This window comes from Saimiri boliviensis, chromosome 11 (assembly GCF_048565385.1).
Source record: "Saimiri boliviensis isolate mSaiBol1 chromosome 11, mSaiBol1.pri, whole genome shotgun sequence".
Taxonomy (NCBI): domain Eukaryota; kingdom Metazoa; phylum Chordata; class Mammalia; order Primates; family Cebidae; genus Saimiri; species Saimiri boliviensis.
The window spans coordinates 8,760,430-8,787,439 of NC_133459.1; the positions used below are offsets into that span (position 1 = coordinate 8,760,430).

Here is a 27,010-nt window from a genome sequence, read left to right on the forward strand (position 1 = left end):
GCTCCCCAACTCTAGAGAGTATTCAAGCAGGCCGAGCGCGGTGGCTCACCCCTGTAACCCAAGCACTTTGGATGCCAAGGCGGGCAGATCACCTGAGGTTGGGAGTTCAAGACCAGCCTGACCAACATGGTGAAACCCCGTCTATTTAAAAAAAAAAAAAAAAAAAAAAAAAAAAAAAAAAATATTCAAGCAAAGCCTGGACAAGGTCTTTTCAGAAATGTTTCAGAGGGGCTTCACATCTGCCTACTGCATGGGCTGCCAAAAGACCCAATATCTCCCCAACACAAAGGTTTAGTGATGTTGGTTGTGCCATTGTGCTCATATTCTGTAAACTCCATAGCCTCTAGGACCCAGTGAAATTCTTTGAAAAGGAAATAGAAGCAGTGAGACTATGTAAACAGAAAAAAAAAGAAAAAAGAAGAAAGAAAAAAAGACCCAAAATGGGATTATGACGGGTGGAAATGAAAATGTCTAGAAAATGCTTCCAAAGCAAAAATTCTTGAAGCAGAAATGATTTCAGCTTCCAAACTTGTACAAACAGCTGAAAACCAATAAAATTTCCACTTCTGGGATGGTGGGACAGATATTCTGTTTGGGTGTCTGTAACAAGCATCGTATGACCAGTGCCATCACATCAGGATGTTGGGGTGCCTAGGATGGTGGGGTCCCCACGCCCTTATGGAGTGCTTATGTCTTTTTGTAGGTGTGGAAGAATTAAGCTGCCTCTGAAGTTTACTGATCTCAGTTGAATCTGGAATGATGTTTAGAATCTCCAGGTCAAAAAGGAGGTTCCACCTTCCTTAGAGCCCTTCAGCTGGGCTGGGTGGGTCTAGAAATTCTTCCAAACCCAGAGCTCACTTCAGGTCGCAGATACTTATCGAAGCTGACCTTCCTGGCTGTGCCTCCCTCGGGAGGGGCCCCACAGCAACAGAGCCCACATGGTGGGGGGAAATCAGTCAGAGTGCCTGATTCCGAGGGAGAAACGAGCTCAGCTCACACGCCAACCTATGAAAATTCTTTATTGTTAATTTCTTTCTCCAACAGATATATTTTTAGTTGAAATATGAAGCCACAGCAACACTTTGACTTTTCCTCTTTAGAAGATGAGACAGGCTGGGGTCGTCATTGTTACAAGAGCAAGGCCTGTGATCGTGACAAGGACAGGCTCGGGCCGAGACCACACAGTCAACCAGGTATCGACCGCGTGCAGGCCCTTTACAGGAGCTACAGGTACAGAGAGGGGGCAGCCAGCACTGTGACCTGGAGGAGGGAGACAAGTAACTCACCTTTCCCCAGGGGCTCAGCCAGACATCCAGGCCACTGAGCTGGGAAAGTAAGTGTGTGTGCATGTATGTTTGTGCACATGGGTGTGTGCTTGCTCACACAGCACACACACACATGCTCTACCCTCCTGAGAAGATGCTCTCAGCTGCAGCTGTGTTCCCCACTGTCCTTGTTCCCTGGGGATCAGAGGCTGTCAGCTAACCAGGGCTAGGGGTGAGTGCACAGGAGGACACAGGGTCATAGCCTGATGCTCAAATCCTCCTTCAGGAACGGGCTGATGGTGCCAGAGCACACTGTGAACCACCCACCGACCATGGGGCTCTCCAGGGCTTGGTCATTTGGCTCCTGTGCACTTCATGATACTCAGGAGCCCCTGTGGCCTGAGCCCCAAGCCCTGAAAAAGGGAAAGATTTGGCTCTGAGAGGGTCCCCTTGGCTCTGGGCACCTAGGGGCCTCAGCCATCTACTAGTGTAGGGGAAGGGTAGAGGTTCCTTCCTGAGGACTGTATCTTTCTCCAGCCCCTCTCCCCAGATCCCATACGTGCAAGTGCTCCAGGGAGATAGGAGGCCCACTTCCCTCCTGGGGAGGGGTGGCAGGTGGGAAGACTTAGGGTGCCTGCAGGAACCCTAGACCTGCACCCCCACCCCACCTTCAGGACTGCCATTCTGAACTGCAATTCTGGGCTTGAGTTTGGCTGAAGGGCCAGTCTGAAGGGACTTGCTTGGTGAAGGCCCAGCCAGCCATCCCACTGGCACTTCATAAACAAACGATACTGTCCCTTCCATGGAGAGCGATCCTTCGGAAGGTAGTGGATGGTGGAGGGAACAGGTCTCAGATGAGAGAACTCCAGTGCTGGCGGGACCCACTGTGCTGGCAGCAGACAGGTGGGAGCCCGGCTGGGGTAGGTCAGGGTTGGTGTTTGGAGCTGGAAGTCTCCTGGGCCTTGTGAGCCAAGCTGGGGCTTTTACGTGGGTTCCGGGCTCCCAAGCAGGGATCTCTGCTAGATGACCTCCAGAGTCTTTTGGGGTCTCACACTGGGAACAGCTCTTCCCCTTCCAGGAGGACCCCCAAAATGAGGCCTCAGGAAGTGGGTATACAGAAGGCTGGCCAAGAGGCCAGAGCTGGGCAGCGTGTGTCTGCTGGGGCCGGCCCAGCTGGGGGCCTGGATGGTGCCTCGGCAATCCCTTTCTCACCAAGAGACGGTGGCTGCTTGCCAGCTCATGCAGGCAATGCATATAAATCCCACCTAACGTTTACCTCTAGGCCCTGGGCTGCTCGTTCAAGACGGTGCAAAGCTCCTCCGGGGCCCAGTTTCCAGCTGTGGACCCTGCTTAGGGCCCTAGGGGTCCCCTTGCTGGTAGAGGCAGGTGCACTCATTAAAGTAAATGTACTCTCCAGGTGGACCCTCAGGCCCAGAGCCAGCAGCAGATGGGGATGAATCCATGGCAACAGGAGTCACGGGTGAACCAATGGGAAACCAAACACACACACCGAAAGCCAATCAAACTCAAACACAAACCCCAATGTGAAGGCAGCAGCAAGTTCTTTGTGTAATAAATATTGCAAAGCGCACTTGGTTTCTTTTTTTTCAAGTCAAATATAACGACTAATGTCCCCAAACCCTGTTTTCTCCATTCAAGATAGGGAAGCTGGTACTATCAGCAGAACACCTGCAGCCAATCAAAGAAAAAAAACCGGTTCCCCATTAACCAGCCAATCACAGTCCCTTCCAGTTTAAGCAGCCAATCAGACCTCTTCACATTTCTAAAAAATGACCTAACTAAAGCACCAGAGCTCGGAGAGCTTCCAGGGAAGCCAGATACCGAGGCGCAAATTTTTTTTAAAAAATAAGAGTCAGAAATAAAAATAAAAGGTTTCTGTTGGTCAAGATTTAAAAATAAAAAGGTTTTCTTCCTGCAGCCAATCACAAGTCCAACCCTTTAAGCCAATCATAAACGCACCACTGGTGTCTCCCTTGATGCCAGCCCCACTGAGTAGCTGTGAGGCGGGGTGGGGCAGGGCAGGGTTGGGTAGGGGAAGGGAGAGGCGGGGCAAGGGGGTCTGCTGCCACTCAGCTGGCCCAGGAGCCACACAAATCTCTTGGCCCTCAACAGCATCCAGGGTGTTCCAAGGGCTTTGCAGCTACTGCCTCCGGTCTTCTGTCTCCGACCTGGAAAATGCCATCACCACGTCCTCTGCACCTGCAGATAAGGGAACAAGGATCGCTGATGCGACTTCCAGCATTGGCAGGACAAGCAAGGAGGCTGTGGCCAAGCTGGAGCCCTCGCCCACGAGGGTCGTGGCACTTTCTGTGGACACAGTGCTTCTGAGGAAGTCTGAAGTCTTTCTCCCCTCTGGGCTTCCCTGCAGCCTGGCTGGGGACAAAGCCTGCAACCCCGCTGCAGGGCTGCAAGGCAGGACTACCGGGGTGAGGTTCAGAGGCTTGTTCAAGGCTACATAGCTGACAGCTGAGCCATGACAAGGCCCCAGGTGACCTGGAGCAGGGCTCAGCTCTGTCCTCATCCCTTACTCCAGAGTTACCAAAGCCAGGGCAGAGACGGCCCTTGCGGAACCTCCCTTTCTTTCTTTCTTTCTTTCTTTTTTTTTTTTTTTTTGAGATGGAGTTTCGCTCTTGTTGCCCAGGCTGGAGTGCAATGGCTCGATCTCGGCCCACTGCAACCTCTGCCCTCTGGGTTCAAGCGATTCTCCTGCCTCAGCCTCCTGAGTATCTGGGATTTACAGGCCTCCACCACCACGCCTGGCTAATTTTTGTATTTTTAGTAGAGATGAAACCATGTTGGTCAGACTAGTCTCAAACTCTCAACCTCAGGTGATCGGCCTGCCTTGGCCTCCCAAAGTGCTGGGATTACAGGCGTTGAGCCATGCACTCGGCTGGGAACCTCCCTCTTTCTTTTCAGGACTCACGTCTTGATGCCTTTGGAAGGTCTGGCTCACTGTGGTTTGAAAAGCCATTCCTCTTTGCAGCAGCTTCTCCTTCACCCAAACCCAACACCTCTTCCATGGAGCATGGCCTGGCCCATGTCCAGCCTGCTGTCCCCCGGGCTCTGACTGAGACAGAGATGCCCACAATCCTTCTTTTTCTTTGGAAAAAAAAAATACACACATATATATAACTTTTTTTTTTTTTTCCCCAGAGACAGGGTTTTGCTATGTTGCCCAGGTTGGAGTGCAGTGGCTATTCATAGGCATGATCCCACTACAGATCAGCAGGGTAGTTTTGACCTGCTCTGTTTCTGACCTGGGCTGGTTCACCCCTCCTTAGTCAACCTGGTGGTCCCCTGCTCTCGGGAGGTCACCGTATTGATGCCAAACTTAGTGCGGATACCCAATTGGCATAGTGCACTACAGCCCAGAACTCCTGGACTCAAGCAATCCTCCCACCTCAGCCTCCCAAGAAGCTGGGACTACAGGCACACGCCTGGAAATCCTTCTTTTTCCTAATCCTGAATTTGAGATTCTGGCCCAGGCACTTGTGAAATCACTTCCTTTGTCTTATTTTCCAGAGGACAGGCTCTGAGGAGTGACCGGGATAGGCAGCGAGGAGGAGGGAAAAGCTGGAAATGCCAACCTGCTGCCCACATCCACAGCTGCCTGGGGAGGAAGGGGCTGACATGGCCAGAAGGTGACCTGCAGGGCCCCACCCTGACTCCCTAACCTTGTCCTGCTGCTCTTACCTCCTTTGTAAAAGGGCAGTTCTTCACTTTGTCCCAAACAGTACTAGTCTGGCTGCCCGTGGTCTTTCTGACAGCTTGTCTGTGCTACTGCAGGCATTCTCTCCGTGAGGGGGTGGATCAGAACAGCAGAGACAGGAAAGGCCACCTGAGGGTGGGCCAGTGTGGGGAGTGCGAAGCAAGGCTCCTGGCATGTGAAATGGAGTCAGCAGTGTGAGCCGGCTGCCCACACCACAGGGGGTCTCCCCCTCAGTGGGCACATGCTGACCTCCTTCCAACTGCTCTACCAAGAGAGGGTGGATAAACCCAGCCATCGGGAAGGCCAGAGAAAGAGGGCCCAACTACAAGGATGCAATGCACAAGACACGCCTTCCACTTGGCACTAGAGCATCCAGGTGCTGCTAAGGGAATGAGCCTCATAACTTCCCACCGCCAGCCCGATTTCGTGGGGTTCTGGATTTACCACCACTACCTGCATTCCTCAGAAGGGAAATAAGCAACTAGAAAGGGGTGCAAGTCATCTGGCTTCCTGAGATGGGGCTCCCTTGCTTGGGAAGCCCTAAGAATCCTTCCCCTGTCTTCTTGGGAACATTCTGTTCTTGCCTGAGCCCTAGGACCACGCAATATCACTGCAGGCAGAATTTTTCCTAGCAACTACAGAATCCAAGATTACATCATCCCCTGCATGGCAGCTGAGCTGGTTACCTAACAGATGCCGATTTTCCTGAGTGCTGCTTGCCCAGCTCACTCGCTAATCAGAAGGGGGCTGGCAGGAGGCTGTGAAAAGGGACTTGTCAGCAGAAGATACCTTAGTCGCAGTGATGGTGGCAACCTACTCGCTCCTCTCCCTGTCTGCCTTGTGGGCTTTCGCTCAGGGACCTTGGGCCTCTGTAGTGAGCTGCAGGCACAAAAATAGCACTGGCTGCCCTAGGAGGGGATGGTGTATCTACAGTGGGAATGGGCCATTGGTTCCTCGGAGGAGCCCAAACCTGGGGACCAGGACTCCTGACTCCACAGCCTGTCAAGTGTGTGTGCCTATCCTGTGCTCTGAGGGTGGGAAGTAACCTTCTCCAGGTCACACAGGGACTCTGATGGCTATTTAACAAGACACTTGAAGCAAAGGATTTGCAAGAGCCCTACCCTTCCCACATTGCCAGCTGCCACCCCCTTCCCTGGTGGCATTTATAGAGCCTCCCACTGTGCTGCTGGAGCCCTGCAGAAAGGAAAAGGCCTGTGGAGCTGCGGCCTGTCTGTGCTTTCTTCTGTTCCTTAAGGATGTTTTCCAGGCTTTACCACAAGGATCTGCTTTTCTTCGGGAGCAAAAAAAAGGCAGGCTGTCAGTTCTTCCAGAGCATTCTCTGACCTGTCCTGTCACTGGTTGGTCAGGTATTTGTCATTCAGTGAGGTCTGGCCATGAACCTGACAGGCCTCTGGCCAAGGAAACTGGTTCCCCTTTTCCTCTTCTCTATGAAATCTGGGCCAGTTACTGAATAGGGAGGGTGAGCTATTACACCGTGATCTTGATTTGAACCCTCAGAGTAGGAGTTTTGGAGCCAGGAGGGACCTCAGAGGTTGAGTCCTGCGGTCTCTCCTCTGAAAGTCAGCATATGGCAGCTCCCTCAGGTACTCTTGCTGTCCTGGACGCAATACAAAGAAGGCAGCAGGCCAGCCCACTGCCTCCAGGCTGCCAGCTGGGTTTCCTATCCTGTTTTACAGATGAGGCTCTGTCTTCCCCCTTGGCACCTATGCTGACACTCTGAACTTGAGCTCAGGGCTTCTATTTGTCCCTTCCCACCAGATGTAGGTGAGCAAAGGAGGGGAGAGGTTAATCTGTTTCTCCTGTTCCAAACTCTAACACGTTAGAAGATAAGGATAGCCAAAAGCGGACGACAGTATGATGAGAAAAGATAACTACAGATGAGTACCTCATATGAATATAGATGCAAACTGCCCCCCAAAATACTAGCAAACTGAATACAACATGTAAAAAGGATTCTATACCCTGACCCGGTGAGATTTATCCTAGGAATGCAAGGTTAACTTAACATCTGAAAATCAATGACTTGTAAAAGTCAACAGAATAGGCCGGGCGCGGTGGCTCAAGCCTGTAATCCCAGCACTTTGGGAGGCCGAGGCGGGTGGATCACGAGGTCAAGAGATCGAGACCATCCTGGTCAATATGGTGAAACCCCGTCTCTACTAAAAATACAAAAAAATAGCTGGGCATGGTGGCACGTGCCTGTAATCACAGCTACTCGGGAGGCTGAGGCAGGAGAATTGCTTGAACCCAGGAGGAGGAGGTTGCGGTGAGCCGAGAGCGTGCCATTGCACTCCAGCCTGGGTAACAAAAGTGAAACTCCGTCTCAAAAAACAAAAAAAACAACAAAAAAAAAAGTCAACAGAATAAAGGACAAAAACCATATAGGAAAAGCAGCTGACAAAATTCAACATAATAAAACCACTCAATGAACTAGAATGGAAGAGAACATCTTCAATCTGATAAAGGCCATCTATGAAAATCCCACAGCTCTTATCATACTTAGTAGTGAAAGCTCTCCCTACCAAGATTATGAATAAGAAGAGGATGTCAGCTGGGCTCGGTGGCTCATGCCTGTAATCCCAGTACTTTGGGAGGCCGAGGCGGGCAGATCACCTGAGGTCAGGAGTTCAAGACCAGCCTGGCCAACGTGGTGAAACCTCGTCTCTACTAAAATACAAAAAATAGCTGAGCATGATGGTGGGTGCCTGTAATCCCAGCTACTGGGTGGCTGAGTAAGACTCCATCTCAAAAAAAAAAAAAAAAGAAAAGGATGTCTACTTTTTTATTCAGTATTGTCTTGAAAGGTTCATTCCAGGGTAGTTAAGCAAGAAAAAGAAAAGTCATCCAGATTGGAAAAGACGAAGTAAAACTATCTCTATTTGTAGATGACACAATCTTGTATGTAGAAAATCATAAGGAATCCACTAAAAAACTTTTTTTATTTTTTGACAGAGTCTCACTCTGTCACCCAGGCTGGAGTGCAGTGGCACAATCTTGGCTCACTGCAACCTCCCCTTCCAGGCTCAAGCAATCCTCCCACCTCAACCTCCTCAGTGGCTGAGACTATAGGCACATGCCACCACATCTGGCTAATTTTTGTATTTATTGTAGAGATGGGGTTTTGCCATGTTGCCCAGGCTGGTCTTGAGCTCCTGAGCTCAAGTGATCTGCCCACCTTGGCCTCCCAAAGTGCTGGGATTATAGGCATAAGCAACTGCAACTGGCCCAGGGAAAAACCATTAGGACTAATAAACAAGTTAAAGGTACGGGATACAAGGTCAATATACAAAAATCAATTGTATTTTTATACATTAGCAATGAATAATCTGAAAGTAAAATTAAGAAAATGATTCCACTTGGGGCTGGGTGCGGTGGCTCACACCTGTAATCCCAGCACTTTGGGAGGCCAAGGCGGGCAGATCACAAGGTCAAGAGATTGAGACCATCCTGGTAACCATGGTGAAACCCCGACTCTACTAAAAATACAAAAAATTAGCTGGGCATGGTGGCGCGTGCCTATAATCCCAGCTACTCAGGAGGCTGAGGCAGGAGAATTGCCTGAATCCAGGAGGCGGAGGTTGCGGTGAGCCGAGATCGTGCCATTGCACTCCAGCCTGGGTAACAAGAGCGAAACTCCGTCTCGAAAAAAAAAAAAAGAAAATGATTCCACTTATAATTGCATCAATAATAATAAAACAGTAACAAATTTAACAAAGTGCAAATTTTGTGCTTTGAACAGTACAAAACATTACTGAACAAAATTCAACACATGATCCCTATCAAAATCCCTTTCTTGGGGAGTTAGTAAAAATTGCCTTTTTTTTTTTTTTTTTTTTTTTTTTTTGAGATGGAGTTTCGCTCTTGTTACCCAGGCTGGAGTGCAATGGCGCGATCTCGGCTCACCGCAACCTCCGCCTCCTGGGTTCAGGCAATTCTCCTGCCTCAGCCTCCTGAGTAGCTGGGATTACAGGCACGCGCCACTATGCCCAGCTAATTTTTTGTATTTTTAGTAGAGATGGGGTTTCACCATGTTGACCAGGATGGTCTCAATCTCTTGACCTCGTGATCCACCCGCCTCGGCCTCCCAAAGTGCTGGGATTACAGGCTTGAGCCACCGCCTTTTTTTGTAGAAATTGACGAGTTGATTCAAATATTCATACGGAAAGGCAAGGGACCCAGAAAACCCAACACCACCTTGAAAAAGAAGAACAAAGTTGGACTCACACTTCCCAATTTCAAAACTTACTACAAAGGCAAAGTAAACAAGACTGGGCAGTACTGGCATAAGGACAGACATACGGATCAGTAGAACAGAAATGAGAGTTCAGAAATAAACCTTCCAACTTATGGATAATTTTTTTTTTTTTTTTTTTTTTTGAGACAAAGTCTCCATCATCCAGGCTGGAGTATAATGGTGCAATCTTGGCTCACTGCAACCTCTACCTCCCATGTTTAAGCAATTCTCCTGCCTCAGCCTGCCAAGCAGCTGGGATTGGCAGGGATGTGCCACTACACCCAGCTAATTTTTTTCTTTTTTTATATATTTTTTGTAGAGATGGGGTTTTGCCATGTTGGCCATCCTGGTCTTGAACTCCTGACCTCAGGTGATCCACCTGCCTCCGCCTCCCAAAATACTGGGATTACAGGTGTGAGCCCCTCCTCCCGGCTGGCCAGTTGATTTTTGACAAGGGTGCCAAGACAATTAAGTGAGGAAGAACTGAAGAAATGAGTGTGGAGACAACTGTATATTCACATGCACAGGATGAAACTGGATGCCAACCTTGCAGCATTTACAAAAATTAACTTTAAATGGATAAATGATCTAAATACAAGAGATAAAGTTATAAAAATCTCAAAAGAATAAAAAATAGGCCGGGTGCGGTGGCTCAAGCCTGTAATCCCAGCACTTTGGGAGGCTGAGGTGGGTGGATCACGAGGTCGAGAGATCGAGACCATCCTGGTCAACATGGTGAAACCCCGTCTCTACTAAAAGTGCAAAAAATTAGCTGGGCATGGTGGCACGTGCCTGTAATCCCAGCTACTCAGGAGGCTGAGGCAGGAGAATTGCCTGAGCCCAGGAGGCGGAGGTTGCGGTGAGCCGAGATCGCGCCATTGCACTCCAGCCTGGGTAACAAGGGCGAAACTCCGTCTCAAAAAAAAAAAAAAAAAAAAAAAAAAAAGAATAAAAAATAAATAAATAAACAAACAAAAAGAATATTAAGTATTAGATAATACTACAGGTGAGGGGAAGGAAGGCAGCAACAATCTTGCATGTCCTTCACATGTACCCCAGAACCTAAAATGCAATTAAAAAAAAAAAATCTCAAAAGAAAATATAGAAACAAATTTTCATGACCTTGGGTTAGGAAATGATTTCTTTTTTTCTTTTTTTTTGAGATGGAGTCTCACTCTGTTGCCCAGGCTGGAGTGCAGTGGTGTGATCTCAGCTCACCGCAACCTCCGCCTCCCAGGTTCAACAATTCTCCTGCCTCAGCCTCCAGAGTAGCTGGGATTACAGGTGGCCACCACCACTGATTTTTGTATTTTTAGTAGAGGTAGGGTTTCACCATGTTGGCCAGACTGGTCTCAAACTCCTGACCTCAGGTGATCCATTCACCTCAGCCTCCCAAAGTACTGGGGTTATAGGCCACCACGACCAGTCCATAAAGAACTCTTAAAACTCAATAATAAAATGTTGAAAAACCTAATTTTTAAAAATGAGCAAAGAACTTGAACAGACATTTCTCCAAAGAAGATATACAAATGCCCGATAAGCACATGAAAAGATACTCGACATCATCTGTCATTACAGAAATGCAAATCAAAACCACAACGAGGCCAGGCACAGTGGCTCACACCTGTAATCCCAGCCCTTTGGGAGGCTGAGATAGACAGATTACCTGAGGCCAGGAGTTCGAGACCAGCTTGGCCAACATGGCAAAACCCCATCTCTACTAAAAATATAAAAATTAGCTGGGCATGGTGGAGTACTCCTGTAGTCCCAGCTACTCGGGAGGCTGAGGCAGGATAATTACTTGAACCCAGGAGGTGAAGGTTGCAGTAAGCCAAGATCACATCACTGTACTCCAATCTGGGCATCAGAGTGAGACTCCATCTCAAAACAAAAAACAAGGCCAGGTGCGGTGGCTCACGCCTGTAACCCCAGCACTTGTGAGGCCAAAGTGGGTGAATCACCTGAGGTCAGGAGTTTGAGACCAGCCTGGCCAATATCATGAAACCCCATCTTAACTAACAATACAAAAATTAGCTGGGCATGGTGGCATGTGCCCTGTAATTCAAGGTACTTGGGAGGCAAACACAGAACTGCTTGAACCCACAAGGTGGGGGTTCCAGTGAGCTGAGATCAAGCCACTATACTCCAATTCCAACCTGGGCAACAGAGCAAGACTCCGTCTCAAAAAAACCCAAAAAGGCCGGGCGAGGTGGCTCACGCCTCTCATACCAGCACTTTTGGAGGCCAAGATGGGTAGATCACGAGGTCAAGAGATTGAGACCATCCTGGCCAACATGCTGAAACCCTGTCTCTACTAAAAATAGAAAAATTAGCTGGGCATCGTGGCGTGTGGCTGTACTCTCAGCTACTCGGGAGGCTGAGACAGAAGAATCACTTGAACCTGGGAGATGGAGGTCACAGTGAGCCAAGATCAAGCCACTGCACTCCAGCCTGGTGACAGAGTGAGACTCCATTAAAAAAAAAAAAGCCAGGCACAGTGGCTCATGCCTGTAATCCCTGCACTTTGGGCTTTTGGAGGCTGAGGTGGGTAGATCACCTGAGGTCAAGAGTTTGAGACCAGCCTACCCAACATGGTAAAACCCCATCTCTACTAAAAATACAACAAGTAGTCAGGTGTGATGGTGCACTCCTGTAATCCCAGCTACTCAGGGGGCTGAGGCAGGAAAATCACTTGAACCTGGGAGACAGAGGTTGCAGTGAGCCGAGATTATGCCACTGCACTCCACTACACTTTGGTGTCAGAGCGAGTCTCTGTCTCAAAACAACAACACTCTTTGCATCTGCATAGTTCGCTCACCTCCCTTTCTGCCTCCGCTGCTGCCATGGCTTCTGTGAAAAAGCTTGTGGTGAAGGGGGCAAAAAAAAAAAAAAGCAGCAGGTTCCGAAGTTCACTCTTGACTGCACCCACCCTGTAGAAGATGGAATCATGGATGCGCCAATTTTGAGCAGTTTTTGCAAGAAAGGATCAAACTGAACGGAAAAGTTGGGAACCTTGGTGGAGGGGCGGTGACCATGGAAAGGAGCAAGAGCAAGATCACTGTGACGTCGAGGTGCCTTTCTCCAAAATGTATTTGAAATATCTCACCAAGAAATATTTGAAGAATCATCTACGTGATTTGTTGCGCGTAGTTGCTAACAGCAAAGAGAGTTACGAATTACGTTACTTCCAGATTAACCAGGACGAATAAGAGGAGGAAGACAAAGATTAAATTTCATTTATCTGGAATATTTTGTATGTGTTCTTGAATAAAACTTGGGAACCAAAACAAAAACAACAACAACAAAACTACAAAACCATAATGATAAACCATTTCACATCTACTAGAATACAAAGGACACAGGAGAGCACGTGTTGGCCAGGTTGTGGAGCACTGGAACCCTCATCTGTTGCTGGTGGGAATGTCAGGTGGTGCAACTGCCAAGCCTGCTCCACCGTCTTTCCCATTTCACCTGATGGCACCTCCATCCTCCTGTTGCTCAGGCCAGAAGTCCTGGGGTCTTCCCAATTCCTCTGTCACACATATACTCCACACATGATGCATCAGCGAATCCCACTGACTCTACTTGTGAGACAGACACTGAGTACATCACCACTACCACCACCACCCTGGTGTGGGGTGGACTCCTGAATCCCCACTTGCCTTGACCTCCCCTCACTGGCCCCTGGTGGTCCATTCTCCACATAACAGCCAAGGGAAGTTGTTAGAAACCTAAGTCAGTTCCTACCATGCCTTTGCTCAAAACCCTCCAGAAACTCCTACTGCAAGACTGCTGATCATACTCAAGGCCAACGCCCAACTCCTCACCGTGGCCCGCAGGACCCACACACACTGGTCTCTGACTGCTTTTCACTTCCCTTTACAACACACCTCTCACCACTCACTGTGCCAGCTACGTGGGCCCCAGCTGTCCTTCAAGCACAAGTCCTTGCACCCCAGGGCCTTTGTACCTGCTGCTTCCGTTGCCTCGATGCTCTTCTCCAAGTTTATCTCGCAGCTTTTGCACTTCATGGAGGCCCTCCCGGGACACAACTTCTAAAACGGCCCTCGTGTCTCAATCCCTCAGGTGAATGAGGTCTTCAGCACCCTCAGTGCTACTACATAGAGCTCTATATTGATCTGACCTTCCTTTCCCCACTGCAGTGTACATCCCATGTGATCAGGGACTTTGTTTTGTTCACTGACATAATCACAGCATCTTGGCAAGTACCTGGGATACAGGATGAATCTTTATAGATGAGGAAGCTGAAACTCAGAGGGACAAAGCAACTCAGTGAATCAGAGGCAGAAGGAGGACCCAGATCCAGACTCCAAAGCCCATACCGTCACCCTAGAAGGAGAAAGGAAACCACAGACCTCTCCAGTCACCCAGAGCACTAAGACTCGTCTGACCTCCTGGCATCTGAGTTCATCAAAACAGAACTAAGAACCAGGGTTTAAAAACAACACCAAAGCAGCCCAGAGACACCTTGGAGACAATTCAACATGGAACCCAGAGTGCCAACGTGGGAAGAGCCCTGGCCCTGGCCCCTACCCCTGCTCCCTGCCCCAACCTGGTCCCCACTTCCTATTTCCCCTAAGCCCGGCTCCCTACTCCTGCCTACTGCCAGACACCTCACTAATCCCCTGGCTCACCTGCCCTGGAAACCAGGGACAAGGCACTGGCAAGGGTGCAGCTTTCTGAACCAGGGCAGGGCATCCAGCAGGCCCTCCCATCCCATGCCAATGCCAGCTTTGCCCCTTTGATGAAGCCCAGTCAAATGACTGGAGAGAAAGAAATGACAAATATGCAGGAGCTTAGAAAAGGGAAGCTGGCCCCTAGCCGGGGGCGGGAGGCAGACAATGGGTGCTCAGGATGAACTCCCACCAGCAAGCTGGAAGCCCAGCTCCACTGCCGCCAACACTCACCCTAGGCCTGGACTGGTTCACTCAGACTTTTGAAGAAAGCCTCCTGGGGGACTCTGACAACTCCCAAAGTCTGCTGAGAATTACTCTTGCTATTTGAGACCCTTAAGCTGAAGTCTTTCAAAGGTCCTTTCCTGAATACTCTGGGCAGCTCAGTGCATTTCCTGAGCTGCCAAGGCAGGCTTCTATTGGCCCTGCAGGATTATAGCTGGGTCAGTGATAGTGGATGAAAAAGAACAGAAAAGAGAAACATGGAGATGCTGGAGTCCCAAAGCCAATCCACAGAGCAAGAGCATTTCACAGACCTGGCTGGGGAGATCCTGGTGGAGCCTAGTGCTGCACTAGCTGCCAATTTGCAAACTTGGAAACAGGCCAGTCCCAGGCCACATGGGTAAAATGTAGCAGACAAAGGCCTGCGACTCTGATCAGTGGATCCTGTTCCCTCCTCCAGGCTGCCTCCCTGAATTATCCAACATGATGGGGACTGCTTTCACAGCCAAGTCAAGATGATGACTTGATCCAGCCTTCATTTCACCAAAGCACCTGGGTGTGGGAGAGACAAGCTGACCTCCTATCCCCGAGAACTTCTCCAGATCCAGGATCCTGCAAAGTCCAACTCAGCACAGGTGCTCAGAGGTGGCCAGGGAGAAAGAAAACAGACCTGAGTACAAGTCCTTCCTCCAAAGTTGATGAGGATACAAAAAGCTTGGCTAAACTCCCAAAAGCTGCAGGCCCTGCAGGCTCCACAGACCAGACAGGGCACAGCCCTGTACAATTTCAGTGGAGAAAAGAGGGACTTCAGTCACAGATGGACACTCCTGCATCACCCAATTCAGAACCAGGATTCTAGGCTGGACGTGGTGGCTCATGCCTGTAATCCCAGCACGTTTTGAGACAAGGCGGGCGGATCACCTTAGGTCAGGAGTTCACCTGGCCAACATGGTAAAACCCTGTCTCTACTAAAACAAAAATACAAAAATTAGCTGGGCATGGTGGTGCACGCCTATAGTCCCAGCCACTTGGGAAGCTGAGGCAGGAGAACTGCTTGAACACAGGAGGTGGAGGTTGCAGTGAGCCGAGATCACACCACTGTACTCTGGCCTGGGCAACAGAGCAAGACTCCATCTCTCAAAAAAAAAAAAAAAAAAAAAAAGAACCAAGATTCTTCCAGGCCCGGCTCCTCACAACCATGTGCCCTAGGGACAGAGAACTTCTGCCACACCATCCTGCAAGACCACTGAAACCCTCACCACCCCACTTCCTTACTGGCCAGAACTTCCCAGGACAGTGTCAGACATTCTGGGGTACCTGGCAGCCTCCTGAACTCCTCAGAAGACTTACTCCTTCCTAAGGAGGATAAAAAAGTGGGTCCCGAAAACTCAGAAATGTAACCTGAAATCTTCAGGGTCTGCAAATTCCCATGGCTGCTGGGGGAATTCCCTTTAACTTTGGCTAAGTGCTTCCCAGGGAAGCACTGTCCAGGGAATGCCACCTGGCAAGCCCAGGGCCCATCCTCGACACACATGGCAGACCAGGCTGGAAAGGGAATACAACCACATGCTCCCAAGTGTCTAGGACAATGCTCACTCTGTGTCTCATCCACTTCTTTGACCATATGGTTTTTGGTTGAGGTACCTTTTCCTCTTCCCATGAGCTCATTAATCTTGCTTTTAATACCAACTAGCAACTGCTACCTGGCTATCCAAAACTGAAGGGGCTTAACTACCAGCTTTAGGGAAAGGCTACATGGAAAAATAGGACCCAGATGTTCCACCAAAGGGAAGCATTTCTGAAGGAGACAAAATTCAGGTACCACCCTGGACTAGGCCTCCTCCTGGACAAACCAAGACCTGCTGGTGGCATGTGCTGTTTTCAACAGCCCTAAGCCAGGTGTTCTATACATCTCAGCTCTGATGCCCCCAAGTCCCCAGGGGATGGCTTTTACCCACAGACAGCAGGAAACTCGGGTTGCTATGGGGATGGTGGCCACCGATCCACAAAGGTCTTAGCAGCCAAAGCAGCATCAGGCTCAGGGGCACCTCCTGGGCTCCAGGCTGACAACCACCATGGGCACAGGAGGCTGCTGGGTGGTGGTGCTGCAGCAGCCAGTGCTGTGTGGATGTGCCCCAAGCCGTTGAGCCAGCTCCCAGCAGAGACACCAGGCCTCCTGGAGCAGCCAATGGGAGCTCAGGAGGCAGCCGAAGGCCCTCCCAGGTTTGGGGGCCCCTGTGGTACCCCAGTACCAAGACCCTGCAGCTGATACCCAGCCTGGGTCTGTCTCTGACTAGCTGTGTTTCCCGGGGGGAAGTCCCTGCACATCTAGCCTCAGTTTACTCATCTGCAAAATGTGATAAATCTATACCTGATCTAACTGGCCACAGGATAACATCCACAGCATAAAGCATCATAAACGATATCCCGCAGGGTCGCATCTGGGGGCTCTATTATCTCTGCTTTGTTCTAATCCCAGATGTGCTCCTCCAAATCCATCTTGCCGTGTTCCCACCCTCCCGTCTCTCCTGAGCCTGACACACATACACTACCTTTGTGGTATGTTTTCCCAGGTGAGATACTCATTCCCTTTATTCAAATTCCTTGGTTCCCCAAAACATAGGCTCTCATAGACGAGGGAGCTTTGACTGCCAAGAAGGGACGGAGATGACCAGGTCTTTGCCTAAAACCCTGACATATTTTTTTCTTCATTTTCTTTCATATATACACATTCAATAGAGATGGGGCTTCACTACGTTGCTCAGGCTGGTCTCAAACTCCTGGACTCAAGTGATCTCCTTCCTCACCCTCCCAAAGTGTTGGGATTACAGACATGCACCACCATGCCTGGCCCATCCTGGCATATTCTCAAATTTTAGTGGGGTTCAGAATTGAATCACCTTCGGAGCTTGGTTAAAATGATGATTCCCAGGCTCATCTAGCAGGCATTCTGGGGCCATGGCAGGGCCCTGGAGTCTACATTTTAGCAAGTACCCTCAGTGATTGAGGTGTGCAAATATGTAGCCCATGCTCTGAGAACTTAATGCTGCAGACTGTCCCCTGACCTCCCCCTGACCCCAAGCTGTGGTCCCTTCCTGGGCAGCATTCTGGAAGAGAATTGTGTAGCATCCTTCCCACTAGTTTCTCTACACGTACACCGCCATGCATTCTCTAAGGCCCTGTGCAAACAGCACCTCTTCTCCGAGGCTTCCTAGGTGGTCTCCCCTCCCTCAGCTCAAACCTCTTTCTGCATTCATTCACATGCCAATCTGCTCTGCTGGTCCAGGCGCTCACAGGCAGTGCTATGTGGTGGCACATACGCAACTGTGGGCTGATGTGAGCAGAACCATCCAGCCATTGGACTGAACAGCCCTCAATGCCCCTCTCTGTGACAGGGCCTACCTCTTACTGGGGTTTGAGGGGTAGGTGTAGAGTTGCACAAGTTCTCTGAGGCCATTTGGGCATCTGTTCTCAGTTTTAGACAACAAAACCCATGACGCTGGGTGATGGGGTCAAAGCGACCCTCCCTGGAGCCGGAGCCAGATGCTGAGTAAGCAGCTGGCCCTGAACTTCAGCACATTCCTTGCTTTCCTCGGGATTTTTCCCCCTTTTCAGTGACACAACTTATACAACAAATCCTCCTGGCTGATTTCTCTTTGATTCAATAGGTGATTTCTGGTTCAATTTTGTTATTAGGTTACAGGTAATTCTCATGTAAGTGTTGATTAAAGTTAAAAAAGATTAGCTTCCCATCCCATAGACTAGAATTCTCCCTGGGCCTGACTGTAATTTCAGTGCAGAGTCTGTTATCGCCTGGAGCCTCTGGGAGAAGCCTCTAAGCCCCACACGGGGAGAGAGGGAACCCAGAAACCCCAGCAGATCATCCACACAGCACCATGAGGTGCAAAGGAGGGGCCCAGCCGGCTGCCCACAGGTAGGAACCGCTGGAGCAGCTCAGCCCCGGAAGGCACAGTCCCTGCATCCATCCAGCAGGCACCTACACTGCAGCAGAGGCGGGCGGGGGACTCATGTGTGACAGTGAACACAGCACAGACCCTGGCCCCAAGGGGCTCCTGATGTAAGGTGGTAAGATTGGCATGGAGCTCCAGGGCATGTGCTGACTCTGGAAGGGGTCAGAGGGGGCTTCCTGAAGGAAGTGAAAGAACAGAGGCTGGAAGGCTGTTGGGGGGGATTCCAGGAAGAACTTTCCACACTGAGCTGTACCATGGAGATCATGCCACCACTGCTATAACATGGCAGGGCCACTTACAGTGTCAAGGGGATTGGTGAGTGGAGAGCTGCCTCTCCCATGCCATGCTATGAAAGGAGAGGCCGTTTCCTCACAGCCTGGTTCGGCTGATCTACCCGTGACCACAGATATTTTTACAAAGTTCCCAGTGTACCCTCAGGCCAACTGATCTATTTTAGGCTCACTGGCAGCAGACCCTGAACCAGCAGCCTCAGCTTCCAAAGGGGAAAGCCTGGCTGGCCGCAGCTGGGGAAACCTTCCCTGGAAAGTCTCTTGGAGAGAGTGTGATCAGGTGGAGGCTGGAACAGGCCTGGAAGTCCCCGTGCCAGCACAGAGCTCCCAGAGGCAAGAAGGGCAGCAGCAGAACAGGGCATGGCCCCGGGAGGTCCCCAGGCAGAGAAAAAACAAGGAGCTTTGACAAAATGAGTCATGTCTAGGCAGGGTCCCTCTCAGCCCTGTGACACCCCAACAAGGGCCTATTCTGAGGCACTGTGGGAGGATGACAGTTCTGCGGGTGACTGGCCATGGGTTGCCTTTGCAAAGCGCCTTCAGAGGCCTGGAACTGTACTTGCTGGCCACCACCCCAGGGCAGCGCTGAGGCAGTAAGAGACCCGGAGCTCTCAGGGAACTAGCACATTAGAAGGCACTCATAGATGGAGGGCCTAGGGTAAAAAGGCAGCAGAAAGTGCTCCCCATTTCTTTTGACCCCTTCTGATATAGCTAACTGCGCAAATCATACTTGTTCCTCAAGTAAACACTGTCCTGCTTAAAAAAGCATATGGCTGGCCTGGGCATTGTGGCTCACACCTGTAATCCCAGCACTTTGGAAGGCCGAGGCAGGCAGATCACTTGAGGTCAGGAGTTTGAGACCAGTGTGGCCAACATGATGAAACCCCATCCCTACTAAAAACACAAAAATTAGCTGTGCATGGTGGCAAGAGCCTGTAATCCCAGCTACTTGGGAGGATGAGGCAGGAGAATTGCCTGAATCTGGGAGGTGGAAGCTGCAGTGAGCCAAAATCACGTCGCTGTGCTCCAGCCTGGGCAATAGAGCAAGACTCTGTCCCCCCCAAAAATTAAAAATAAATAAAATGTTTTATTGGAAATTATTAAAGAGCACAGTAAAATTATCATAAGCTAAAAATGGATATTAAAATGCTATGGTCCCAGCCTGTGCTACAGATGTATGCATGTTTATAAAACGGTGACAGGAAACTTAACAAAGGCTAAGAGTGATTACAGCCACACGGTACAGGTCAATCCTTTAAACTTTTCTGCTCTCTCTTTCCCCTATGCACAATTCTATAACTGTGAAAAACAATCACTACAGGTTAGAGGGAGCAGCACTGGCCATGAGAGGCCTGGACTCTGCACAGTATAGGGCCTGCTTCAGGAGGCTCCAGCCCTCCCCATTCCTGCAGCTGACCTTTCCCAGCAGGGTGACCTTCCTGAGAAGAACTAACTTCCTCTGGTTCAAAGCCAAGTCCTCCTGGCTGCTAGGTCTGCTTAGCCCCCCTTGGGGACCAGAACCCAGCTCATTCATTTGTCCAAGCATGACTAGGGGCTTAGTGCAAATAAGAAGACAGAAGCCACAGTTCCAAGCTCAAGGAGCTCAGTCTGGTCAATAGATGGATTAGGAGACAGCATGGGAGTAACATAGCCGAGGTGCATACACATGTGACAGGAGGGCCTGGCCCAGGCTGCAGGGGGCAGGAGAATGAGGTAAAGCAGAAAGGTGTGAACACGGCCATTCACTATGGCCCTTTATGGTGTGAACTCAGGTCTTGCTCACCAAGCTGAGGGGGCTGGATTTTGTCCTCAAGGCAGCAGGATGCCTTTAAGTTGGGTAGAGGCCCAGCTCAGTGGCTCACGCCTATAATCCCAGCACTTTGGGAGGCCAAGGTAGGTGGATCACCTGAGGTCAGGAGTTCCAGTCCAGCCCGAGCAACATGGTGAAACCCATCTCTACTAAAAATACAAAATTATCTGGCCGTGGTAGCAGATGCCTGTAACCTCAGCTACTCAGGAGGCTAAGGCAGGAGAATCGCTTGAACTGAGGAGGTGGAGGTTGCAGTGAGCCAAGATCATGCCACTGTATTCCAGAACGGGTGACAGAGCGAGACTCCTCAAAAGAAAAAGCTGACACTCGCTGATGTCACTCTACGCCTCCAGAATTCTCTCCAGCTGTGGGGGTAGAGGGTAGACCTGAGGGGGCAAGAGGAGATGCCAGATAGAAGCAAGCTGCAGTGATGAAACAAGAGTGCGTAGGGGCCCAGTCCAAGAGGGGACTCAAAAGGAGAGGGAGAGAATGAAGCAGGTCTGAGGGGCCTCAGGGCAGACTCGGTAACTGACTAGGTTCCTGGGGAAGACAGGAGTCAAGGCTGAGTCCTTGGGCGATACATACTTGGTGGGCATTGGTCAGGGTAGAGCACAGGCAGAAAATGCGGGTTGGCTGGGCATGGGCTACTGTGGTGATGCTGATCAACAGTCAGCTGACTGTGCTCTCTGTTGAAGTCACAGGAGTGTATGTGGGACAGAGAGAAGAGAGGGGGTAATCCTGGAGGATGCCAGCATGACTGAGGGACAGGGAATAGGAAACAGCCAGTGAGGGGTGACATGAAGAGCAAGGGAGGGAGAGGAGGCTGTCATTGGTGGTCTCAGCCCAGCAGAGGCCAAGCGGGCTGGAAACTGGTCGGCGGCGGAGGGGGGGCTACTAGGGCTTCTGCTGGAACCACCTGGTGAGCCTCAAAGGGGAGGTCCCCACCCTAGGGCCTCTTGCACCTACCTGGCCCCCCAGATACTTGACAAATGTGACCGAGGAAAGAATTGGAGGGTTGGGGGAGTAAAGGGATGCCCAAGGCCCCCTCTCTGGGCCTCAGGATGAGAGCAGTGCCCCAGGTACCAGACCCAGCCAGACCCTCAGGACCAATGTCGGGTGCTGTCCATGGAAGGGTCTGCCTCAGACCCCCTGCTACGGGAGTCCTGGGGGAGCTGGAGTCTCCTCTGGCTCAGGGAACACTTAAAGCAACTTGAAGCATTTGCTGAGAGACAGCACCACCTAGTGTGCAAGAAGTGCACGCCAAGCCATTACCCGCAAGCTCCAGGCCTTGGGGTTGATCACGGAAGTCCCGGCACCTGCCCCAGGTTCCCTGAAGACAATAATCCAGGGCTTCCACCACCTGAGCAGTGCCTGAGCCTCTGGTAACAGGACCCTGCAGCATCAGCTGAGATCGGCTCTGCCAATGGAGAAGGTGGGCAGGTGAGATTTTAACAGAGATCATTTGGCCACAGGGCACAGGCAGAGATGCAGGGGCCTGCCCTCACATGAGTAAGCTCACTGGGGGACTGGGCTGATTGCAGTTCTGTTGTTATTGTTGTTGTGTGTGTTTGTGGTGTCCTTAGGCTCACAAGGAAAATAAGTATGCTTGTGAAGCTCACATGGCTGGCCCTTCCCCTCTCTACTCCCAGTCCACAGAATTCTCAGAGCTCCCCGCAGCTCAGGTCTCCTGTAGAGCTCAGGCCTCAGCAGTCAGGTCAGAGGTGTCTTTACGAAGGTAGGAGCAGTCCATAGGGTGCCCCAGCAGCAAGGAATGACTCCTGCACCTATTCCCGAATGATCTCCCAGGGTCCTCCCTGGCTCCAGCTTCAGCTCCAGGAGCCTCTTCCCCAGAGAAAGAAGTAACCATGGATGCCACCCACCAAGGAGGACCCGGACTCCACGGCCTACACAGTTGGTCACAGCCGGTAGCTTGCTCCTACTGCTCAGCAGTTTCAGGGCAAGGTCAACAGCTAAGTGGGGTCAGTGACCTTCCTCAGCAACTTGGCAGAGCTCATTTTTATTCTCAACTGTCAGTTCAGCTAGGCAAATAAAGAGTTCTTATATTTATACACACACACACACACACACACACACACACACACACACATATATACACATTTTTTTTTTTTTTGAGACAGAGTTTCGCTCTTGTTACCCAGGCTGGAGTGCAACGGGGCGGTCTCGGCTCACTGCAACCTCCGTCTCCTGGGTTCAAGCAATTCTTCTGCCTCAGCCTCCTGAGTAGCCGGGACTACAGGCGTGCGCCACCATGCCCAGCTAATTTTTGTATTTTTAGTAGAGACGGGGTTTCACCATGTTGACCAGGATGGTCTCAATCTCTTGACCTCATGATCCACCCATCTCGGCTTCCCAAAGTGCTGGGATTATAGGAGTGAGCCACTGCACCCGGCCCTAAAAATATATATTTTTAACTTTCCCTATGACAAACAAATGAATGTACAATGTTAAAATATTAGTTTTACAAGAATGTGTGACTTGGAAAGTGAAAGTTCCGTATATAGTCCTACTCCCTAACAAAATTTTTTTTTTTTTGGAGATAGAGTCTCGCTCTGTCTCCCAAGCTAGAGTGCAGTGGCACGATCTTGGCTCACTGAAACCTCTACCTCCCAGGTTCAAACAATTCTACTGTCTTAGTCTCTCAAGTAGCAGGAACTACAGGCACCCACCACCACGCCAGGCTGATTTTTGTATTGTTAGTAGAGATGGGGTTTCACCATGTTGGCCAGGCTGGTCTCAAATTCCTGGCCTCAGGTGATCTGCCCACCTTGGCCTCCCAAAGTGCTGGGATTACAGGGGTGAGCCACCGTGCCCAGCACGCCCTAACAAAATTTTTTGACAGCCTGGTATATATTCCACCAACTTGTCTTTTTTTTTTTTTTTTCCTTTTTTAAAATTTATGATACAGGGTCTCCCTCTGTTGCCTAGGCTGGGGTGCAATGGTGCAATCATGGCTCACTACAGTCTTGATCTCCTGGGCTCAAGCGATCCTCCCACCTCAGCCTCCCTAGTAGCTAGGATTACAAATACGTGCCACCACTGCCAGCTAATTTTTGTATTTTTTGTAAAGGCAGGGTCTCCCTATGTTGCCCAGGCTGGCCTTGAGCTCCTGGGCTCAAGTGATCCTCCTGCCATGAAAGTGCTGGGATTACAGGCGTGATTATGCACATATACAACTTGTGTGTATATGTGTTGTTGCTGGTTTTTGTTTTCTGATTTGTTTTTTCTGAGATGGAGTCTTGCTATGTTGCCCAGGCTGGAGTGCAGAGGTGCAGTCTCAGCTCACTACAGCTTCCACCTCCCAGTTTCAAGTGATTCTCCTGCCTCAGCCTCCCGAGTAGCTGGGGTTACAGGTGCATACCACCGTGCCTGGCTAATTTTTGTATTTTTAATAGACACAGGGTTTCATCATGTTGGCCAGGCTGATCTCAAACTCCTGACCGCAGATGATCCACCTGCCTCAGCCTCCTAAAGTGCTGGAATTACAGGCGTGAGCCACCACACCTGGAATGTTGCTTTTTTTTTTTTTTTTTTTTTTTGAGACCGAGTTTCGCTCTTGTTACCCAGGCTAGAGTGCAATGGCACGATCTCGGCTCACTGCAACCTCCGCCTCTTGGGTTCAGGCAGTTCTCCTGCCTCAGCCTCCTGAGTAGCTCGGATTACAGGCACGCGCCACCATGCCCAGATACTTTTTTGTATTTTTAGTAGAGACGGGTTTCACCATGTTGACCAGGATGGTCTCGATCTCTTGACCTCGTGATCCACCCGCCTCGGCCTCCCAAAGTGCTGGGATTACAGGCTTGAGCCACCGCGCCCAGCCTGTTGCTGCTTTTTATACTGACATATGGTCCTACATTTTGATGTCTCTTATTTTGACTTTTTCCCAAGAGTCTTCAACTGGAGGCTTTCTTACCATCTCAGCTCAAATTCAGGTTAACTCAGTGACCAAGACTAAGTAGGAAGAAAGGGGAGTCCCCAGGGACTCAACAGCCTGAAGGTCTCAGGTTGACATGAGTTAGAAGTCAGGGTAAAGGGTGCCATGCTAGAAACCCAGATTAGCCTTGGAAGAGAAGAGACCTCACCCAAGAGATCCCAGGACAGGGCGGGAGCTGACGCCACGCAAAACAGGCTGCTGCATGATCCAGGAGGCACACCTGGGCAGACACACCCAGGCAGGCTGTGCATGGTGAGCTGCTGTCCCAGGGAGCTGCCTGAGCCACTGCTGCATCCTGAAAGGTTTCTGCTGAGTTGGGTGCACTAGCCAGGTCACACCCAGCATCAGCACTTGGGAACGAGACCCTGTGCCAGGGCAGAGCCCTGAGACATCCAGAGAGCAAGGGCTGGCTGGTGATCTAGGTCAGGCCCCACATGCCAGCCTCAAACACAGCAAACACAGCCATCAGCACTCTGCTTCTGGGAGCCTGCTTGCATCTGGACATGCCACAGGTTACAATATTTCATGGCCAATCATTCCAACAAAGCATAAACAGAATATTAAGTGTATCAGGTGAATCGGTAAGCAAAAAAAGAAAAATTTTAAAATTAAAAAAAAATAAAAACAGAATAAAAGGAAAGGACTCTATGGAGATGCTGGTCAGAACACTGGGCCTCAGTGTTATGATAAGCCTTCTAGAGAAGGAGAACCTTGCTAAGCGGCCAAGGGACGTAGAGCGCCAGTAGCCATGTGGGTTATGGGCAAGATGACAGACAGCAAAGAGCTCCTCAGCCTCAGGTGTGCATCCCAGGACTCCCCAGTAACCACCTGGCTACATTACCAAGTAACTCACTGCTTCCAAATCCCAGTTTCCTTGTTTGTTAAGTGGAAGTATTAATACAAATAGTAGCTACCTACAATAGCACGAAGTGATCTTTATCAAGTGCCAAGCACAGTGCCTGCTACACAACAAACACTCAAATCTGCCTGTTACCATGCTGATTGGTTGAGGTCACTCAAAAAAGATACAACTCCCTCAGGCACATGGAGACATCAGGCGTTTGGGGCATTCCTTCCAGCCACAGCCAGGACTGTACCAGCCACAATGTGGTCTGTACCCAGAACAACAGTGAAGGAATTGTCCTAGCACACAAGGGCAGCTTCTCTCTCCTGGACAGGGTGTTGGGTGGGTAGAGGTCAGGCCAAAGGTTAAAGAAATGCAATAATCAGTCTCTGCAGTTACAAGGGCCCCCAGACACCCCCATTTCCTGCCTCCTCCAGGCCTAAGAAAGGGATCCTGCCATTTGCCTTGTAGAGTCCTTGGCTCTCACCTAGGGAAGGAAATGGGTCAGGTGGGAGGCTCCAGAGGCTCCCTGGCTCAGCTCTGCAGGTGGAGGGAGCTGCAGCCCCTCCTAGTGGGCCCTGGGTCTCATGGATCACCCATCAAAGAGGGCTGGAGGGCTTTCTAAAGGAACCATAAGTTGGTGACCCTGGGACTTGTGCCACTGCCCCAGCCCCTCTGCTGCCGACTCACCCTGGTCGATGGAGTGCGGAGGCAGCTGGCTGAGCTGGCTGTTGACCACCCCCGCATAGGTTCGCAGGAACTCCTCCTCGCTGGCTGTCAGCTGCAGGGTGAGAGAGCCGTGGTGAGGGGCAGGCAGCCTGCACCTGTTCCCTATAAAGCACCTGCACCCCAGAGGCACTGCCTAGGCCTGCTTGGTCCCTGGGCGGTGCTTCCTCCTTTGCTTCCCAGGCCTCTGTTCCTGAGATTTGACCCCTTTGCTTTCAGAGCCAGGGCACCGCCCTCCTATCCTTCTTAAACTTGGTCCAGAGGCCCACAGGCCTTGCCACTCAGACTGAATCTGAGATTAGGGTCTGGTCTAGTACAGGGCCAGTGGAAGACACAGGCCCTGGCCAGAAGACTGAGGGGTGATTCCATGTCCCTCTGCTCTTTTTGAGAAATACCCCTGCACCCGCATGCCTGCTGCCTCCTCAGCGCCTGTCCTGCCAAGCTGTCCCTCAGATGCCCCGTGGGAGAGAAGAATTTCAGGGTTGGAAGGGGGAGAAAAGGAAGATCAGGGCCTTGAGACCTTCACACACCTGGTCCCAACCTGGCACAGGGGTGGGCAGACTACCCAGCAGGGCCCCCAGAACTCGACGTGCTGGGGTCTGTGCCTGGGAGACAGAAGCGGCTCTAGAGCCAAACCACAGGCCCGGGGGCCCCTGCTCAGTCCATGGCTCCTAAGGAGGCAGCTGCAGTGGCTCCACCCTCCAACAGCCCAGCAGGGCCCCTCCCTGGGACCCCCTCCCTGGGGGCTGCTGCCTGACACCTCGCAGGCACTCACGTTTGATCCCATCTTCCGCAGCATGAGCAGCACTCGGACCTTCTGCTGAATGTACATCTCCTCCGGACTCTTCCCGGGAGCTCCCTCACGGTTCATCCCCCTGCCCGGCTCTGGGGACTCCTGCAGAACAAGTAGCAGGATGGAAGGGGAAGAGACCAGGATGTGACATACTGGGACACTGACACTGCTAGTGACCCTCACTCCTCCCAGGAGCTCCTTTCCACTTGCAGTCTCCCTTCTGGGAGCATGGGGCAGGTGGCGAGGTGCTGGGTTCCTCCCTCACCCACGACGGTCCCAGCCAGCTGGGCTGAGCAGCTATGTTCTCCAGCGGGCGCTGCAGGAATGAGCCTGCCTGCTGCCTCTGTGAATGGAGTTATTGGGTCCAGGGAGACTGAGATGACCCAGACTGCTGGTTGTTTCTACCTGTCAGCCACCCCAGAGCAAGGCTCCTGCTACAAGCCACAGGACACATGGTGCAT

General features: G+C 50.9%; 1 protein-coding gene and 1 pseudogene across 2 annotated transcripts in view; one reads left to right on the forward strand and one right to left on the reverse strand.

The window, feature by feature from the left end:
- Positions 1–1,002: 1,002 nt before the first annotated feature.
- CTNNBIP1 (catenin beta interacting protein 1) overlaps positions 1,003–27,010 on the reverse strand; it is a 64,282-nt gene continuing 38,274 nt past the window's right edge. For both annotated transcript variants that reach the window (XM_039474029.2, XM_039474028.2), the window contains 3 exons: positions 26,532–26,651; positions 25,721–25,811; positions 1,003–3,485 (listed from right to left, as the gene is read on the reverse strand). In XM_039474029.2, the coding sequence (XP_039329963.1) occupies positions 3,427–3,485; positions 25,721–25,811; positions 26,532–26,627 (246 nt within the window). In that variant the 5' untranslated portion in view covers positions 26,628–26,651 and the 3' untranslated portion in view covers positions 1,003–3,426. The remainder of the gene's footprint in view (positions 3,486–25,720; positions 25,812–26,531; positions 26,652–27,010) is intronic.
- Positions 12,094–12,565, forward strand: LOC101053424 (large ribosomal subunit protein eL22 pseudogene; annotated as a pseudogene).